Genomic DNA, 18823 nt, shown 5'->3' with positions numbered 1-18823 from the left:
CCTCTCTGAGAGGGAACATATGGTGTCCATTCCCAATCTCTCCCCTCTCTTCACCTCCCGTTTTTACCTTTAACCTGGTTCTACTCGCAGGAGGGGAACTGTGGTTCGTGTGGGCTCGGTCTCTTGTCTGCGGGTATTCCGCTGCTACGTGATTACCCGGAGGGACTCTCTCATTTAGAGATGAGTGCCCCGACTGGGACAGCCAGTCTGGTAACTGTGGGTAACGTGTCCCCCAACCTTGTGCCTGCAGTGACTCCGAGGAGATTGCAGCAGCTTGATTTTTCCCAGGCGGGGGCAAAGGGAGCGTTGCCGGTACTACTGCCGGTGCAGACTCCCTTGCTCGAGATGTGAGTACCTCAGCTGGTTGTTCTGCGGAGCCTGTGGGTGCCGATGGCACCACTTGGTCCGCTGCAGGGGGCCCTACCGGTCCGTGGTACGGAGGGGGCAAATGGTCAAGGGGTTCCCAGTTTTCGGCCCTTGATCCCTGCTTTTGTTTCACTGGGAATAGCCCTACTCTGGCGGTTAACCAAAGCCTGGCATATTCCTTCTCCTTGGGATCCGAGGGAACTTTGCTCTCTATATGAGAGAGCAACTCATTACAAGTCCACCTCTCAAATGTGCCCAACACGGGCCAAATGAGGTGGTTTCTTAATTCTTGTCCTCCCCAGATCTCAGAACAATACTTGACCATTTTTGCTTTTGATCTCTTTTTCCTTTCAGGGCAATTTTCCCAGTATTTTAACATCCACCCCAAGGGACTTTCTGGTGGGATGTCCAACGATCCCTTCACTTGTTCGGAGGGACCCTTTTCGCTCTCTTTCTTCTGTATTTTACTTTTCCTTTGTCCCATTATTAAAAAAATTTCCTTACCTTTCCTGCGTTGTGTTCCTTCTTTTCCTTTTGCCAGAAAAATCAAAGTTTCTTGCCAATACTCACCACTCAGTTAGCTGTACTGGGGACTCTTGTATTCCGCACTCGATTTTCCTGCTGGACCTCTACCTAGGCCCGTTGACTGAAAGGGTTTACTTATTCCCGAGCTCGACAGGACGTCCTCTTCCCCTTTCAGCCTCCTGTGATCAGTCCCCCAGGACCTCCTTCGTCCCAGGTTTTTACAACCGTGTAAAGAGAGACCTTTCTCACACCAAATCGTTTCCTTCTCGGCCGGCCAATTCCCTCGCGGGAGGATGGAACCGCGACCTTGAAGTCCGCACTCGCTTCGTGATCAGATCACGTCTCACACAATCGCCCAATCACCAGCTCAACCTCACAATACTTACAGCTATTTTCTTGTGAGGGCGTCTTCGTGCACAGATGACCTTTTACGAGCTACCAAGCCGCGGCTTTCTCGAAGGCTCCGTGCCTTCCCGAGCTCTCTGGATCCTTTCTCCTTTTTTATTGTGGTTTTACCTTAGCCTAAATTTGGTTCGGATATAGGAATGTGCTGCGGAGGTTCTCGGCTCACCAGGCCGCTAAAATCAGCGGGGGTACCCGTCCTGGGTAGCGAGATTCTCCTGCAATTTCTCCTATCCGAGTCACGGCACCAATCTGTTATAAATGCAAAGGCAATTTCGGGTTATATAAAAGAGAAAATTTATTATCAAACAATAATAAATTCGAACAACAAGAAAAAAACACAATAAAATAAGCAGCGCAGCGCTGGGTGGACAGGGTCTATACACAAGGTATAGGTGCTCCCAAATCCACGCCTGAGAGTCCCTTGGCCTGGGTTTTTATAGGAAGTTTGTGTCCCGAGGCCAAATTCCAAGCAGGCACCCTTTGCTAAGAGGTTCTTGATTGTTCGAAGAATAGATTTCCTGGCACTGGAGAATAGGGTCAATAGACGTTGGGCAGAGGCTCCTCATATGTAAAGAGGTCCAGGATGTCTTTTTGATATCATTTTGGTCCGGGCCATTAGGGTGGAGTGGTGGGACCCATCCTGGAGCCGATGGCTATCTCGGCTGTCTCCTCTTCCTTTGTCTAGTTTTTCCATTTCTCCAACACAGGTGGGCAGGGCGGAGATGCTCGGGCTCGGCGATATCTCGTCCAGGCCCGTTCCTTTGTTTGTTCGATGGCCCGTGTCCTGTCTATTCTTTTCGGGGCTGATGTGCCTGCTTGCGATTGTTATCTGGGTGCTTGGCTGCAATCTGTTGCCTCTCGGAGGAGAATCACGACCAGATCCGGAGAAGGACTTATTCCCATTATATGTTATATTTTTATGACATCGCAATCACATATATATTTTAATTATACCTTTACGAATTTTTACTCATAGATTAATTTATTACAGTACCATTATTAAAGTAACCCAAAAACCATCCAGTTAGTGTGTGACAGCTCTGAATCCATGAGCCCGCCGTCCAGAGGACGTTAAACATCCATGAATTCCTCACCTTATCAATCCACAAAACAAGCTGGATAATAGCCACAGTAGCCTTAGTTATAGGACCCATATTTAAGTAAGGTACAGCAAATGGGAGAAATATAGCTGTGACCACATGCTCCGCGAACCTGGGTAAGCTGAACAGCATGGTTCTACCTAACAAGGTTTCTAAATCCAGCACACAAAAGTTAGGTTATTTAAGAACTGTTATTCCTTTTATGCCCTTTTCTCTCAGTGCCTCACGGATGGGCGCCAAAATCTGTCTTGGTTCTAGAAGACAGGTGTCTGCTAGGGAGAGCAGGAGCCCCCCTTGGGATGAAAGAATGTAGACCCCCTCCCTCCAAATTATGATAAATTTGAAATCAAGGGGCTTTCAGGCAGAGATCTGGAGATAGGAATAACAGTTCTTTACTAGTATAACCAGGCAAACAAACCAACAATAACTACAGCAATAACCAGGGACCAGGGACCAGAACCAGGGACCCTGGGACAGCTTTCTCGGCTGAGATGGGATGGGGGAGAGGTCTTGTTTTCACAAACCTCCTCAGGCGGGCAGTCCCGGTGCTCCTGCAGGGCTCCGAGGAACAGTCTGCTGGAAACAGCAGGGATGAGCTGAGATCCTGGGCCGGTGGCTGAGGTGTATCAGCAGCTCCGCAGCAGTGGCTGCCACATGTCCCGGCAGGGCAGAGGGTGCCAACAAAGAGGGGAGAAGGAGAAGAAGCAGCAACTCCGTCTGGGTGATGGCGAATTCCCTTCTCTCCAACCGCAGCAGCTCCGCGACCCAGCACACAAACATCCTTCCCCGAAACCAAAGAAAAATCAGCCCAAAAACTGTCCACACCCTCCTTTTCTGCCCCCTTCCCCCCCTGGGCCTGGCCAGTCATTGTCCGTTGTCAAGCACCCCTAAGTACCGGTAGTTAGGTTGTCCCAGCACATAATGGGTAAAAATTCCCTGGGCAGGCCAGAAGGACAAAACAAAAAAAAGGGACACCTAACCCTCAACGCTATCCACCCTCCCGCTGGGGTGGTGTCCTGGCCTCGAGGGCTTCTGCTACAGGCCTGGGGGACATTTTGGGGAAGCGCCGGATCAGCCGAGTGTCAGGGACCAGGCGGCTGCCCGGGGGCTGCTTATGGCTTCTGACACCCAATTCCTCAGGGTTTCCCCACCACCCTGGCCCCTCCGGGGCCTTCTGTCCCCTTGGAACCTCCTGCCACCCACTCCCTCACACATCCCCCTCGTGCCTTCCCACTGCCTTGTCCCGTCTGGGCCTCCGCAGCCCCTCATCCCTTCATGGCCTCCCAGCACCCCGTGCCCTCAGGGGCTCCCCCAGCCTGGCCCGGCAGAAGCGCCGCAGCCCCACAGGAGCTCCAGCAGCTCCTCAGCCATCACGGCAGCAACACACAGGCAGCAGGACACAGATGGCGCTTCCTGCCTGCCACAGGGCTTGTGGCTTCAGCACAACCACCAAAGGCCAAGGGGCTTCTGGCCATTTCCCCTGCACCACTGCACGCCCTGGCAGGTTGCTGAGCACAAGAACCCTTTCCCCTCTCTTCCTCTATGCCCCACACACCCTGGGCAGCAAAAGAAAGGTCTTGGGACTCTTGTGGTTTATAACATATCCTATATTTACATACAAAAAAAAAAAAAAAAAAAAAGAAGAACAAACTTTTTGAAACAAAAAATCCAGGCTGGCCCATGTGGCCCCAGCAGACAGAGCTGCCCAAATCAGGTCTGAGCAGAGCTCCAGCAGCGCAGCCAGTCCAGGCCCGACAGACGAGGCCGTGTCCTCCATGCCCTGAGGATTTGGTCTTGCATCCTCTGGAGAATGGAATATCGGCCACTCTGGATGGCCCGGAGGACATACAACGTTTCAAGTGCCAGGTCTGACACGGCACAGCTTCTGTCCTCCATCAGGCGTTCGAGGGCTGCAAGAGAGACAAACAGCCACGGTCAGACCCCAGAGCTGTGGGGGCCCACCAAGAGCCCCCTGCCAGGGCCATGCCAGCCGGCTCTTGCCTTGGCCAGCAGGGAGCAGGGACCAAGGGGATCAGCCCGAAGCTGCTGGCCACAAATGCCCCACGTGGCCCTGAAATCTCACTGTGCTCTGCCACGCCGTCCCTCATGGGGACAGGGAGCAGAGCCCTCCACAGCCTGGCCAGGGCTTGCAGCTGCCCCCGACAGCCACCGCTGTCAGCCCGCTGCCCTGGCTCACCTCTGCACAAAACGTGGAGCTCTGCGTGCTGCCCCCTCAGCTGCTCCCCGGCCATCCCTGAGAACATAGAGCCTGTCAGGGTCCCAGCAGCACAGCTCCCTACCAGCGGCGCTGCCAGCCCTGTGGCCACACGGCCTCCTGCCCCGGCAGGGCTCAGCCCGGGCCCTTGCCGCACCCTGACTCAGCCCAAGGGCACGGCTGCCAGAGGCCGGCAGCAGCAGCCCCGAGGGCAGCCGGGGATCCAGGGCGCCGGGCCCGGGTGCGGCTGCCGGGGCAGCAGCCGGGGCTGGGGCCGAGCTGTGGCGAGGCAGGGAGGGAGCCCGGGCTTGTGACTCAACGATAACCCTGACGGCCGCCGCTCGCAGGGTCTCCTGTGGGTCCTGCAGGTACTGCAGACCCCGGCGCAGGTGCTCGGCCAAGGGGATCCTGTTGTCTGCCAGCTGGAGAGAGCGGCAGGAGGGAAGGGTTGGCGCGGGCTCTGCCCCTCGGCCGGGCGCTGCTGCCTGGGGCCCGCCCCGGCCTCCCGTGCCCGGTGTGATAAACGGGCCAGGAGACCAGCTCCTTTTTAAAAGGCCTTTATCAAGCAGCACAGCTCTGGGGGGGGGGCCCGAGGGGTCGCGCACACCGCCACTGCTCCCACTAGACACCGCAGAAGAGGAGGATCCATGCAGCTCTGTCACTAGGGCAGAGCTGGGCCTTCCTTCCTCACGGGAGTCCCCGGGAAGACTCGTTCTCTTGGGCTCGTAGTCTAGGCTGTCATCCCAGTCGAGTCTCCTCGAGGTTATGTCGGCCCCTGGAAAGAAGCCAGGGGACTCCTCTGGGTCTTCCTTGTTAGATGGTGCTGGTTCTATTCCTTCCCTTTTGCGTGGCTCGTTGTTTTGGGGTCTTTTTCCAGTCTGGGTGCATCCCATAAGTCTCTGGTCTCTCTCATTTGCATAAAAGTCCGTATGTCATCTTCCTCCTCAGGACGGTACAGCAACTCGGGAAAGGGATACAATGTTGGCATGTGGGAGTCTAGGAGCAGAGGGGGCAGGGCCTGGCTGAACAAGGAACAAGAAATACGGGGTACAGCAATTTGCGACAGGGGTACAAGGTAAGTAAACCTGGGACAGGGGTACAAGGTAAGTAAGGAGTTTACAAACAGCAACTGGAACGTATTATTCTTAACAATATCCTGGGACCGGGGTACAAGGTAAGTAAGGAGTTTACAAACAGCAACTGTAACATATTATTCTTAACACCCGGCCAGCCCTGAGGCCCGGCCAGCAGCCGCTGGCGCCGGGCTCTGGAGGGGGCAGAGGGCCGGCTGCTGCCCGCGGAGCCGTGGTGCCGGCCCGGCCCGCAGCCCCGCTGGGCCGGGGCTCCATCGGCACCCGGCTCGGGGCCACAGGGGGCTGGAGAAGAAGCCGTGCGGCCCCCGGCTGCAGCAGTGGGCAGAGGCACAGCTGCCAGCCCCACACACTGAGCACCGGGGCCAGGGGGCTTCTCTAGTCTGAGGCTGGCACTTCCAGGCTGTCCTTACCACGAGCTTGGCAAACTTCCACAGCTTCTCCTTCCTGACAGCTTTTTCTAGGTCTGGCCTCTTCAGGAAGTCAGCCGCGCGAAGGAGCGTTGTCCGAGAGGCCTGGGGAGCAGCAGAGAGCCGCAAATGGCCCCACAAAGCAGGGCACAGGAGTGTCCCAGTGCCAAGGCCTGGAGGAGGCTGCAGCCTGCAAGCCTGCGTCAGGGCAGGAGGCAGCTGAGCCCCCTGCCAAGGTGCAGCAGCAGCCCAGGAGTCCTCACCTCTGCCACATGCCGATTCTCATCTTGGCAGTGGAAAAAGAGTGGGAGCAGGCTCTGGTACACTTTTTTCTTTAGGGGCTTTTTTCCTTCTTCTTCTGCCAAAGACAGAAGGAGAGACATGGAGACATGGAGAGCAGCTGCACCTGGCTATCAGGCTGTATGAAAGAAAGGAAGGAAAAATGACCTCATCATTGGCTTCTTCTGGCCCACATTGGCGCAGGCCTGCAAATGCATGGGGCATGAAGTGCCCAGGCAGCAGCCAGTGGCCGTGGCTGGGGCACAGAGCCTTACATTGTCCAGGAGTTTCAGGAGCGGCTCAGCCAGCTGCAGGGCCCTGCGCCAGGATATTGGTGTTGAAGGACCCCCGAGCTGTTCACCAGTCTTCACAGAAGTAATTGTGAATGCCGTTTATTTCTATTATTAACACACCTTTTATAGGGTCTACAGGGTTTGCGGGCAGAGCAAGCTACTATTGGCTAGTACACACAAGTTTACATTCTTATTCTGGTACACAGGAATGTTGTTTTACTTTCTACAGGCAAGTTTCAAGGATTTTGGCCCTTAATATTACGACTTAACACAGAGGCTGGTTTGTGCAGACAGGCTTTTACTAATATATCGTGCCCCCCATCTGCTAAAAAGCTCTCTATAATTCCCCCGTTTCCTTTTTGCACAAACCAGGCCTTGGATGCGGCTTGTTCTACACTTTTACGAACACAAGATAACATACAACCTACAAGCATTATCACCATTATCATTATGAATAGTATCCGTCCTCCCTCTAGCACAAGAGACTTCAACCACCCAGTGATGCCCCAGCTGGCGAACCAACTCTCAATGGGGTTACTAACTTCCTTCAGGGCATGCAACCCATCCTGTAGCTGGCGTAGTTGCTTGTGGATGGAAACTGAATGATCAGTAAGATTCAAGCAGCACATGCCTTCAAACTCCTCACAACCATGTCCCTGCGCTAGGAGTAAAAAGTCAATTGCAGCTCGGTTTTGTAACACTGCATGACGTACACTACTCACATCGGCTGAAAGCTCACTTAGCATTGTAGATGTTAAATTTAATTCTGTCCTAGTCCAGCAAGCGAGCCTTTTTAAGGTGGCTAGACTTTTGGCGGCAGCTGCTCCTGGAATAAAGAAGGAGGTCGCCCAGATTATGCCGCGATTCCAAAAGTCTGGGTTTCTAACATCATTACACTGTAACTCATTTAGGCTTCGTTTGGACCGTCTATTGATTTTCATTTTGTCAGCCACATTCAGCAATTGATGTAAGCTTGGGTGAAACAAAGTAAGTTTCCCAAGATAACATGGCCCTCCATGTGGACTGGCAGGAATTCCATTCCATGCCCTATCCCCACAGACTAGGAAGATGGAACTAGGTAGGCGCTTTGGCAATTGTCCTGTGAGATTGCATCGCGAGTAAAAGGCTTTACTCTCAGTGGCAGTAACGAGATCAACTATGGGGTTGACTGTAGCCCAGTGCTGTGTTGCTTTGTCAAGATGATTTTTTGTTGGGGGCTCAAACATCATCCATCCACCTGAAGTATTGGTAGAACCTAGCAAATCTAACTCTTCTGGGGGTCTCATGGTAACATTGAGAACCTCAATAATTTTCGCTTGCCAGCAGGCTTCAAGTTGCCTAGATGTGAGGCCGAGGGTGCGGTTGCACTCCTGCAACATTATGGATTGATTTAGTCGAGTCTCGTTGCTAACTAAACCTTTACAGGCTGGAGGATCCCATTCAGGGACTCCCACGAGACAGGTGCGAAAAGGATCTCCAGGTGTGGCTAGGCTCAAACACATTGATTTTTGACCGGTCAGGTGTGCTAAGGTGACCCATATGTTCTGTCGCTTTTGGATATCAGTCAGCAGACAGCTGGTTGGGGTTACACACAGAATAATTACCACAAGCAGTTTGTCCCATGCAAGTGGCATCATGTTTGCAAACTCACAGCTAAAACTCTGATCGTTAAGTGAACTTTCAAAGATGCTTATGCTAGCTCTTGAGGGGGGAATACTTATACCTTATATTAATATAGTAATCGCTACACACACTAAAACTTCTTATCTTAACTCTTATCTGTCTACTCTAACACACGTGCTCTGATATATATATAGTCTAAGCGTGAAAGCAATTTGCAAAAAGGGTAAACACACAACTAAAATTTGTTTCGTGCACAATTAGATAGAGTCTCTGCACTCTTCTCAGATCTTCTCAGGAATCTCTCACAAACAGACTATGGTTTAACACAGTTCAGTCCTGAAACATTTCTTGTTCTTGTGGTGTCAGCTGACAGCCGATCAAAGGTTGACTGAGGGCATCAACATTCTGCTTGTTCCTCAGGTCTTTCGTGGCTGGTTTGGTCCATCGGCCAGGCACCCACAATGGTCCAGTATCTGTGGAAACACAACTGTAACCGCGCCCGTTAAATAGCAATGGACTCGGTCCCTCCCAGATACCTGTTTTTGGGTTTTTGTAATATAACTTAACCTCTGGGGTAGCTTGCATCTTTACTTGACTATTGTGAATGACCACCGGGGGTTGCTCTAAATCCCCAACTAAACTGAGGAAATTCAGAGTGAACAACACTTGTTGCAATCGAATGGTAGGGTCTAATTGCTCTGGTGTTTTTTGCTTATCCAAATACTCTTTTAGGGTCCTATGGGCTCTCTCTACAATGGCTTGTCCAGATGACACATGGGGAATTCCAGTTACATGTTTGACTCCCCATCTTTGTAGGAATTGGGAAACTCGCGTTCCTACATATGCAGGCCCATTGTCTGTTTTTATTTCCTTCGGAACTCCCATTATGGCAAAGCACGCTACCAAATGTCGAATTACATGTATGCTTTTCTCTCCTACTTGTGCAGTGGCCCAAACCATTTTTGAAAAGGTATCTATTGTAACATGTACATATTTGAGGCGACCAAATTCAGGCACATGTGTTATGTCCATTTGCCAAATCTCACAGGCTTGAAGACCCCTGGGGTTAACGCCTAAGCCTAGAGTGGTTCCATATTGACTGCACTGTGGACAGGATTTCACAATGCCTTGCGCATCTGTTAAGCTGATGTTAAATTGTCTCTGCAAGGCTTTTGCGGCTTGATGGAAGAGAGCATGACTCTCTCTTGCAGCTGCGAAGGAGTCTCTTGGTGCTGCTACAACAGGACTGACAAGCGTGTCAGCTTTTGCATTGCCTTCTCCGAGACCTAATTCTGTTTGATGACTGCGGATGTGAATGATGCAGCAGGGCTCGTTTCTGTCCTCTATAGCTCTTTTGATTTGAAAAAATAGTTGACACAATCGCTTATTATCTGTTGGTTTAATGAGAGCGTCCTCAATACGTTGTACCACTCCTACCACGTACAGTGAATCCGACACAATGTTCAGCTTGCTGTCTCGCCAATGAGACAGTGCCCATGCGACGGCTGTAAGTTCTAATGTCTGCAGTGAGTCGTGTGCGTCTCCATCTATAGTTTTACTTCTCCAACTCGAGTCTTGTTGCCAGGTACAGGCTGCCTTTTTCCGCCGACTTCCTGCGTCCGTGTACACTGTAAGGCCTTTTACAGGCTGCTTCACAACCTTGGGCTGCTGCAACCACCTCTGTTTTAAGATAATTTGCAGGCGTGGGTCGCTAGGTTGTCTATTGTGTACAGACCCTGGATAGCTGAGCAACGCTAATTGAATCGGCTCTGAGTGCCTCAGCATCCACTCAAAATTTTCTATTGTTATTGGCAGACTAATATGTTCCGGCTCAGCACCACTAATTTCCACAGTTCGTGTTCTCGCCTTCTTAATAAGATAAGCAATTGCTTCTGTCCTCTGCCAGATACTCATTGGTGGCGTATATGGCGTGAAAATCCACTCAAGGATCGCTAAAGGCTCAACACCTTTCTTCGCTAATTGCACTAACATTGGCTTCTTGGCAGGCTGCTTGGCACCTCGACGGCTCTTAGGTGGACCTTCTCCCCCTTTCTCTTTTTGCCAAGCAGGCCACTGAAATATGATGGCACACGGTGCAACAGGGTGGTTACAAATCAGAAGTCCCAGAGGCACATCTGGCAATCTTCTGTCTGCTAGTGTTGAAAGCAGTTTCTTCCCTAGATAAATGAGACAGCTCTTTTGATCTGCCGAAAGGGTAATCGGAGCTTGTGGGTCTGTACCTTTCAAAAGGCTCATTAAGGGTGCTATCTCATCATTTCGGATACCAGCAATGGATCGTACCCATTGCAGATCTCCAACAAGCCTTTGCGCATCGTTAAGGGTATGGATCTCAGTAGTTAATTCTAATTTCTGTGGGTGGACTGATGAAGATGTCAAAATCCACCCTAGGTACTTCCATGGGGCTTGCCTTTGAATTTTTTCTGGGGCAACCACCAAGCCTTTCTCTGCGAGCTGGGCGGTGATAAATGTGAGATCTTCATCTTGGAATGGATCACGTTGACAAAACAAAATGTCATCCATGTAGTGATAAATAATTGTCTGGGAAAGCTTGTCACGCACAGGTGTCAGTGCCCAGTGCACAAACAGTTGGCACATTGTTGGAGAATTTTTCATCCCTTGTGGAAGGACCACCCACTCGAATCTCTGAGACGGACTTTCTTTATTGATTGATGGCAAAGTGAAGGCAAATCTCACCGTGTCTTCTTTCTGCAGGGGTATCGTGAAGAAACAGTCTTTCAGATCTATGACTAGAAGATGCCATTCCTGTGGCAGCATTGTGGGAGAGGGCATCCCTGGTTGTAACGCCCCCATTGCCCACATTTGGTCATTTACTTTGCGCAGGTCATGCAGCAATCGCCATTTTCCGGACTTCTTTGGGATGACAAAAATTGGAGTATTCCATGGGCTGAGTGAGGGTTGGATATGCTCTGCTTGTAGCTGTTCCTTGACAAGCTCATGCGCAATTGCTAGCCGCTCTTGGGATAGAGGCCACTGCTCAACCCACACAGGCTCATTAGATCTCCACTGAATCTTTGGGGTTGGCGGCCTGTCAGCAGTGGCAACTACTAAAAAGGTGATTGATTGGGGAGAGTTAGTGTTGCTCCAAGTTGGCTGAGAACGTCTCGGCCAACGAGCCCTCCAAGGGTTCCAGGCAAAGGCATGATGTATGGACATAAGGTAGTAGTCTGTCCTTCAGGAAATCGAAACTGGACCGGGTGTACACTTCTCAGCGGCGTGGAGTATCCTCCTACACCTTGTACCGAGCTCGAGGCTCTGTGGAGAGGCCATTCTCTTGGCCACCAGACTCGGCTGACGATGGTGACATCAGCTCCTGTGTCTAGCATCATCTTAACTTTTTGCTGTTTTGACCCATGGCACAGGGTGATTTCAGTTATTGGCCGATGACTCATTTGTTGAACGAGATTCACCACTGTGTCTCCTGTTGACCCAAATCCTTTGGCTCCGCGTTCAGGAGCACTTCGAAAAATGTCTTTCTCGGTTGCCACCTTCTGAAGCAACACTAATTGAGCGATTCTTGTTCCCTTTTTGATTGTAAGTGGAGGAGCTAGGGTGTAGGCACACACTTGGATTTCACCAAGGTAATCAGCATCGATGACTCCTGGGAGAACAATAAGTCCTGCAATTCCAGCAGATGACCTCCCAATCAACAAAGCACCAAGTGCACTGGTAGCAGAATAAACAGGTCCTGTAACTCCAGTTGGGATTTTGCGGACACTGGTGTCGATGAGTGTGACATCTACTGATGCTGCCAAATCGATTCCCAGGCTTCCCCGTGTTGCTGGTGGTTTAAGCTGCTGAATAGAGTTGGGCCGGCAACTTGTGTCTTCGCGCGGCGGCTTCTCGCGCTCTTGATCATGTTTTTTGCAAGGCGACATAGAGAAGTAGCATGCTTGCTTGTCTGGCAGTGATCACACCACACAGTAGCTGGGCAGAATCTTCGATGGTGCCCTCTGTCGCCACATCGAAAACAGATGCCTGGAGGTGTGGGGGAGGGTTTGTCTCTATTTCCCATCTTGCTGACAGCAGCAGCAATCAGACTTGTGGTTGGCTTGATGGCTTCTGCAACAGCATTGGCTACTAGCTGTCCTTGTTGCGTTTGATTTACTCGCAGGGCAATATCTAGCATGTCTCCTACGTCTGCTTGCTTTGGGAGTGTGGCAAGAACAGGCTTTATCTTCGAGTTGGCATTCTCAAAAGCTAACAGTTTGAACATGTTCTGTTTTGCCTCTTCAGTCATGTCATTCTGAGCTTTAAGGGCTGCTGACAGACGATCGATAAAATGGGAATATGGTTCTGTGAGGCCTTGCCGTATTGTTGTGAAGGAAGGATGAGGTTTGCAGTCAGGCACAGCATTAAAGGCTTGACGAGCGAGCTGTGCAGACAAATGATGCATTGCAAGAGGGTAGTTTAGCTGTACAGCCATATGACTGTAAACTCCTGAACCGGTGAGCATGTCAGGATTAAGTCCATGCAATACATCATTTTGATCTCGAGGTCGATTGGCTTCTAGAACTGCTAACCTCTTCCATTCCTTCTCCCACACCATAAGCTGTGATGGAGTTAAAAGCAGACGTGCGAGATTCTGGCTATCTATAGGACTGTTGACATCAGAGGTGAACAGCCAATCCAATGCAGCGTTTGCAGCTTCAGATTTGATGCCATTCTCAGTGACTGTCTTTTTGGCTTGCTGCAAGATCTTCCAGTCATGCTGTTCATAACGTGGATTCTGCTGATCATACAAAATGGGACAAGCAACTGTCCCTGCTGCTTGCCATTCTCCCTCCAGAATTGCATCTCGAATGATGCCGGACCATCTCTGCTGTGCTCTGTGTTTTCTGCTCTCTTCCTCCATGGTAATAGAGCTGGAACAAGATTGCGGTGTTGACAGTATTTCCAAAGGTGGAGTAGATGGTTCAGGACGCAGCATATCCTGTAATTGTTGAACTGATTCTGCTCGTTGTTTCGGTGTTTGCTGCAGGGCTGCTTTCTCTTGTTGAGGCTGTGCCTTATTCGCACATAGGGTTTGTTCAATTCGAGCTTGGAGCTGCTGCACGAGCTGCTCCATCTGATGGTGCCACCCCAGTAGCTCCTTTTTTGCCGCTGCGCTGTCATCAATTGGCTCTGCTCCCGCTGCAAGCCGTCCGTCATCAGAATGCATAGAAATGTCGTCATCAGGGGGGAGAGGGACATTCTGCGGTCTTCCCCAGTGAACAGTAGATGGCATCGAAGGGTAGACCTTCGGTTTGCACTTCGCGGCTCTCGTTTCTGCTGACGTATCAGGCTCCGCCTGGCTGGAGCTGGCGCCCGCTCCTTCCGGGGGAGCCGTCATTCCTACATCCGCATTCGGCAGAGTAACTTCCGGCTTAGGCTCTGCCGGCGTGGACGGAGTCGCAGAGTGCTCTGCCGGCGCAGCCAGGGCCGCAGAGTGCCCTGCCGGCGCGGCTGGAGCCGCATCGGCGCACCCCTGGGATTTTAAAAGTTCCGACACGGTGCTACACTGCTTCCCGGTAAGCCCCTTCGCTGGCCGGACATGCCCAACCCCGAAAAATGCACTCAAACGGCTAGAGGACTCGGCAGGGGGTGGCTGTGGCGCGTCTGTCTCGGGCGGCATCATAGCATCTATGGCGGCTGCTGCTACTGAGGACTCTGCCTTCATATCTCGTAGGGCATTTAACACAAGTTTCCAAACTGAACCGAGGGCTACTACGTCTTTACTCTTTCCCGTGATTGCCGTATCCCACATCAGATTCCCAACATCCATCCATTCTTCCACTGCAAAAAGCAGTGAGGGCACTGCAAAATGCCCACGATTTTTCGCCCATATAATGAGCTTATCCAGGTCCTTTTCCCTGGCTGCTTCACCTCGTTTAACGAGGATACCGAGAAGCAGTTTTTTAGCCGCCGCAAACTCTGCCTCCATGCTGACGGCCACCCGCAAGGGGGAAGGTTGCGACCCTTCTACCACGCCCTTGCCTTCCTGGGCCCCCCCCAGCAGCCTGACTTTCCACGTCCTACCGCTCAGCGTTTCACCGCGCTCAGGCTGCCTATCCGGTGCCGATCCAAGCCCGCGACGTATAATGCCCAGATCCACTCCGCTGACTCCAAAGCCCCTCTGCCCGCAGGGGTGTCCTTGGTCGGAGCGCCAGATGTTGAAGGACCCCCGAGCTGTTCACCAGTCTTCACAGAAGTAATTGTGAATGCCGTTTATTTCTATTATTAACACACCTTTTATAGGGTCTACAGGGTTTGCGGGCAGAGCAAGCTACTATTGGCTAGTACACACAAGTTTACATTCTTATTCTGGTACACAGGAATGTTGTTTTACTTTCTACAGGCAAGTTTCAAGGATTTTGGCCCTTAATATTACGACTTAACACAGAGGCTGGTTTGTGCAGACAGGCTTTTACTAATATATCGTGCCCCCCATCTGCTAAAAAGCTCTCTATATATTGGGGTGTTTTTTTCCAAGAAAATATAGCCAAGGAGAACAATGCTCATCCTGGCCACGTCACTATCAAAGTCCCACAGGAGGTGCAGTAGTCTTCCTGTCAGGCTCTGCATTCTTTCGGCCTGTGCAGAACACAAGTGTGTGAAAGCTCGGGCAGCTGCCGCAGGGCCCAGAGGCCAAAGGCCTGTCCCAAAGCACTCGGGCAGCTGAAGCAGGAGGCAGGAGAGCTGGGAGGAGCTGCCTCAGCTCCCAAGGCAAAGGCTGGCCAAGGCCAAGGGACAGCATTGCCCAGCCTCATGCTGCCCACATGGCTTCAGCTGCTGCCCCCTTCTCACCATGCAGGGATGGTCCCTTAACAGGAGGAGAGCCCTGAGAACCTGGTGATGCATCTCTCTGCAGTTGTACCACAGGTGCTTCGACAAGATAGCCATTAGGCTGTCAGCGCATTCATTCAAGTCCAGGCAATCTAGGAGCTGAAAGGCACAGGGCAGTGAGAGGGGAGCCGGCCGGCAGGAGCCTGGAAGTGCGCAGGGCTGGGCCCAGGCAGCAGCACAGGGCGTGGGTGCCGTCCCAGGCAGCTGTGGCTATGCAAGGGGACAGGGCTGGTAGGGAGCTGAGCGAGGTAGTGCTGGCCATCAGGCTCACCTCCACAAGGAATGCCATGGCAGAGACATCCCAGTGTGGCATTGGTTTGCTGAGCAGCTCAAGCAGTAGCTTAAGATGCTTTTGCACAAGTGGACGGATGCACGGCGCATTACCCTGGAAGGCGGAAAATGGAACAAAGAGCCTCAGCAAGGGGGAGGAAAGCCTCTCCCAGGACTGATGGACACAGTTGTCATATTGCCCTAGCACCCTGCAAGGGGATGTGGGCCCTTGAGATGTGGCTGCTCCTGGGCACCTTCCTCTCGCAGCCTTTTGCAGTCTCCTTGGCCATTCCTCGGTGACGAGGCCCTCGGTGACGAGGCCCTCAGGCCCATGGCCACGGGGACCGTGGGGGGCATCCTGCCCATGGGGCACAAATGTCAGAGGCAGTGGGGAGAAGGGAGGCTCACCTGGCCAGGAGACCCACGGCATAGTGGTGGGTGTCAGCACAGAGCAGCGTGTCTCAGCCACGCTTGCGTTCTATTGCCACCACCACATGCTCCAAGTGGAGACTGCAGAGCAGGGCCTTCAGGGTCTGCACTGCAAACCTGTGTGCACAACAAAGCCCAGGTGACGCTGGGAGCGCTGGCTCCAAGGCTGGGGAAGTGGCAGGGACAGGAGGAGTGGCATGGAGCACCTGTTGGGGCTGGTGGAGAGGCCATGTTGCTCCTGGCATTCCTTCCAGAAGGTACGGATGTCCTCTGGCATATACAAAGTACTGAAGTATGTTTGGAAGAGCAGATGCACAAAGACGCGGGGGAAATACACTGTCGGCATCTGTGGGCAACAGGGCCCCTGGAGGATCTTCCACATCACCAGAGTTGCCTGCAGAGGACAAAGCAGCTCGAGACAGCGCTCAGTGCCGGGGCGTCCGTGTGGCAGGGCCTGAGCGTGGCAGGGAGAGGCCGGGGGAGACGCAGGGGGAGCAGCGGTACTGGTGGCCCTGAAGCTGCCCCTAGGCCAGGTTTGTGGCCAGTGCCTGAAGCAGGGAGATGCAGTGGGGGAAGGAGGCAACAGAGCTGCTGGAGAGGCGGCCGGCCTTGCAGTGAGCAAAGGCCAGCCAGAAACTCACAGTCAGGGAAAAGACAGCCGTCTTGTCCCCATCAGAGGTGCCCAGGTTTTTCTGCAGCCAGCTCCCCACCACATTGATGAGGAGTGGTGTCACTTCCTCTGCAATCCAGGGCGAGAACAAGATGGTCGTCCACATGGCCATAGCAGCTCTGCGGGGTCAGACACAGCACCGTGGGCTGGACAGCAGTGGGGAGCTGAGCTGGCCGCTAGCTCTGCCTGTGCCCACTGCCCCTCAGCGTCAGCAGCAGCCAGGCAGCCCAGCCCTGTGGGGACAGGCCCCTGAGGGGCAGGCTGGCAGCATGGCAGCAGGCTCTGGGGCTGACTTTGTAGCAGGGCTGGCAAAGGGAGCAGCCAGAGGGCCCTGGAACTCTCTGTTGCTCACAGCCCTGGGCTGGGCTGTACAGGGGGATGGGCTGGGGAGCCCTGAGGCCTCGGGGCAGCTGGGCCCCATACCTGTCACACGTTGGGGCCACCTGCAGGAGAGTGATGGCCACATCATCGGGCTCTGCCTCGGCCACTTGCATCAGGGCCCAGTCCATCTTGTGCTCAGCAGACTCATTGGCCATGAGCCACTGGTAGATGTGTACCTCACCACAGCGGGCACCTGGAGCAGGCACAGGGAGTCTTAGAATGCTAGCAGAGGGAGTCAGCAATGTCCCCAGCTTCTTCCCCAGACAAGTGGTTCTCTTCCACCACGCTGCCATGGCCTCAAAAGCTTCAAGTGACCAGTAAGAGTGGCTTGGGAAAGCCAAGGAATTGCTGGAGGATCAAAGGCTGGCCACAGGCTGCTTACTTGCTCTGGACTAGAAAGAGCCGTCTCTACAAGCAAATCCAGCTGGGCAGCGCTGCTCTGTTCTTCCAAGACATCTGAGGATGCTTTGACCTCAGTGTCCATGGGACTGGTGTCTTCCTTGCCAATTCTCGTGATGAATTGGTAAAGAAACTGTAGGAGAAGGGCAGGAAGGCAGGGAAGTTGCATGGAGTGCTCCAAGTGCGGTGCTGGGCTGAGCAGTGCCAGCAGGCCCAGCGCAGGTGGGGATGGCTGCAGGTACCTGCGCTGCTCTGCGGAAGCGGCCACGGGCGGTGTCCTGCTCTTGTGTGCCATCCATGGCTGCATCTGGCAAAGAGCAGCCAGAGCTGAGGGGCTGCGGGAGAGGTTGGAGAACACAACCCAGCCCTGCGTTGCCCAGGCAGGGACAGTCCCAGGATGCCCCAGGGGATGCAGCACAGTCGCTGCGGGGAGAGGCAGCCCTGGCCTCTCTTCCATCCTTTCTGTGGCTTTTTCCAGGGGACGCGACGGAACAGGATGGGATGGGGCCAAGCCGGCCACAGGCAGAACCCTGTTGGCCAGCTCTGCCACTAACCCTCCTGCAGTGGCTGGAATGGCTGCACCTCTTCAGTCTCCTGTGATGGGGTAGTTTGAGGGCCTTCTTCCTCCTCTTCAACCCAGGCCAACTTGGGCACTCTTGGGGGTCGCTGCTCCATGGCAGTGACTGGATTTCTGGCTACTTGCAGGAGAGATGCCTGGGAAAAGCTCCGAGTCAGCAAGTCCTGCAGTCGTGCCTGGAAGGCACCTGCAAGACTCAAGTCCGGGCAAGGCTATAGGACAGCAAGTCCTGCAGTCGGCTCTTGAAGGCTCCTGCCACAAGGACAGGAGTCTCCTGGTCAAGGATTTTGGTCTGGCCTCAGGGGCAGTAACTGCAGGGATTGGAGATGCCTCGGACAAGCTCCAAGTCCCCATGTCCTGTGGTGTGGTCCTGAGGTCAGCTGCAGGAATAAGGGCTCAGAAAGGCTCCGGGTCAGACACAAATGAGTGTGCTGTGCAGGGGCCCCTCACAGCACCGCTCTGGTGCATCCTGTCCCGTCGCGTGCACCGAGCACTGTGGCGTGGCCCTGTCACCGCCAGCTCCAATGTCAGCACGTGTCACAAAGGGCCCTTTGACATCTGCTCCCGTTCCCACCATCCCACGGTGACCGTGCTGCAGCGTGTCACAAAGGGCCTTTGCACACCCTGCCCTCCGCCCTGGGGCCGCCCCCATCCCCCCCCCAAGTGGCCCAGCTTGGAAGGAATCCCTTGCCCAAAGTGTCTAAGACAGCCTGACGGGATCTTTAGGAACAACTTGTTATAAATTAAATGGAGCCAAATTTATCAATAAGAGTTTCATTGAAAAATTTGTAAAATTTACTCATGGAAATGTCTCGGTTTTGGGAGACAGGTGTCTGCTAGGGAGGACAGGAATGAAAAATGTAGACCCCCTCCCTCTGAATTATGATAATCCTGAAACCAAGGGGCTCTCAGGCAGAGATCTGGGG

At 53.1% G+C, this 18823-nt stretch overlaps 4 protein-coding genes across 4 annotated transcripts; all 4 read right to left on the bottom strand.

Annotated features, from left to right (window-relative positions):
• Positions 1 to 3985: 3985 nt before the first annotated feature.
• LOC147646198 (uncharacterized) lies at positions 3986 to 6725 on the bottom strand. The gene is made up of 5 exons (XM_086873804.1): positions 6667 to 6725; positions 6376 to 6530; positions 6116 to 6217; positions 4594 to 5633; positions 3986 to 4306 (listed from the first exon to the last, which is right to left on the bottom strand). Exons 4-5 carry the CDS (start codon positions 5502 to 5504, stop codon positions 4252 to 4254), a joined length of 966 nt encoding a protein of 321 aa, XP_086729930.1. The 5' UTR covers positions 5505 to 5633; positions 6116 to 6217; positions 6376 to 6530; positions 6667 to 6725; the 3' UTR covers positions 3986 to 4251.
• A 42-nt stretch (positions 6726 to 6767) lies between these two features.
• LOC147646197 (uncharacterized) lies at positions 6768 to 8321 on the bottom strand. The gene has a single exon (XM_086873803.1). The coding sequence runs from the start codon at positions 8319 to 8321 to the stop codon at positions 6921 to 6923; it is 1401 nt and encodes a 466-aa protein (XP_086729929.1). The 3' UTR covers positions 6768 to 6920.
• Positions 6768 to 14791, bottom strand: LOC147646196 (uncharacterized). The gene has a single exon (XM_086873801.1). The coding sequence runs from the start codon at positions 14267 to 14269 to the stop codon at positions 12086 to 12088; it is 2184 nt and encodes a 727-aa protein (XP_086729927.1). The 5' UTR covers positions 14270 to 14791; the 3' UTR covers positions 6768 to 12085.
• Positions 14792 to 14799: 8 nt separating this feature from the next.
• Positions 14800 to 18394, bottom strand: LOC111944773 (uncharacterized). The gene is made up of 9 exons (XM_086873805.1): positions 17563 to 18394; positions 17304 to 17453; positions 16964 to 17114; positions 16512 to 16659; positions 16077 to 16264; positions 15850 to 15987; positions 15443 to 15556; positions 15133 to 15270; positions 14800 to 14919 (listed from the first exon to the last, which is right to left on the bottom strand). The coding sequence occupies exons 3-6, from the start codon at positions 17074 to 17076 to the stop codon at positions 15903 to 15905; spliced, it is 534 nt and encodes a 177-aa protein (XP_086729931.1). The 5' UTR covers positions 17077 to 17114; positions 17304 to 17453; positions 17563 to 18394; the 3' UTR covers positions 14800 to 14919; positions 15133 to 15270; positions 15443 to 15556; positions 15850 to 15902.
• Positions 18395 to 18823: the final 429 nt, after the last annotated feature.

The sequence above is a fragment of the Cyanistes caeruleus genome, unplaced genomic scaffold, assembly GCF_971803275.1.
Source record: "Cyanistes caeruleus unplaced genomic scaffold, bCyaCae1.hap1.1 HAP1_SCAFFOLD_115, whole genome shotgun sequence".
Taxonomy (NCBI): domain Eukaryota; kingdom Metazoa; phylum Chordata; class Aves; order Passeriformes; family Paridae; genus Cyanistes; species Cyanistes caeruleus.
The sequence above is the reverse complement of the archived record's forward strand: the minus strand, read 5'-3'. Positions and strand labels throughout refer to the sequence as shown.

Coding starts and splice junctions, on each gene's coding strand:
- LOC147646198 (XM_086873804.1), bottom strand. CDS start 5,504: ATGGGATGCACCCAGACTGGAAAAAGACCCCAAAACAACGAGCCACGC. Junction 4,307..4,593: donor GCTCCACGTTTTGTGCAGAG/GTGAGCCAGGGC, acceptor TCTCTCTTGCAG/CCCTCGAACGCCTGATGGAG.
- LOC147646197 (XM_086873803.1), bottom strand. CDS start 8,321: ATGATGCCACTTGCATGGGACAAACTGCTTGTGGTAATTATTCTGTGT.
- LOC147646196 (XM_086873801.1), bottom strand. CDS start 14,269: ATGGAGGCAGAGTTTGCGGCGGCTAAAAAACTGCTTCTCGGTATCCTC.
- LOC111944773 (XM_086873805.1), bottom strand. CDS start 17,076: ATGGCCAATGAGTCTGCTGAGCACAAGATGGACTGGGCCCTGATGCAA. Junction 16,660..16,963: donor GTGGCCCCAACGTGTGACAG/GTATGGGGCCCA, acceptor CTGACCCCGCAG/AGCTGCTATGGCCATGTGGA. Junction 16,265..16,511: donor CGGCTGTCTTTTCCCTGACT/GTGAGTTTCTGG, acceptor TGTCCTCTGCAG/GCAACTCTGGTGATGTGGAA.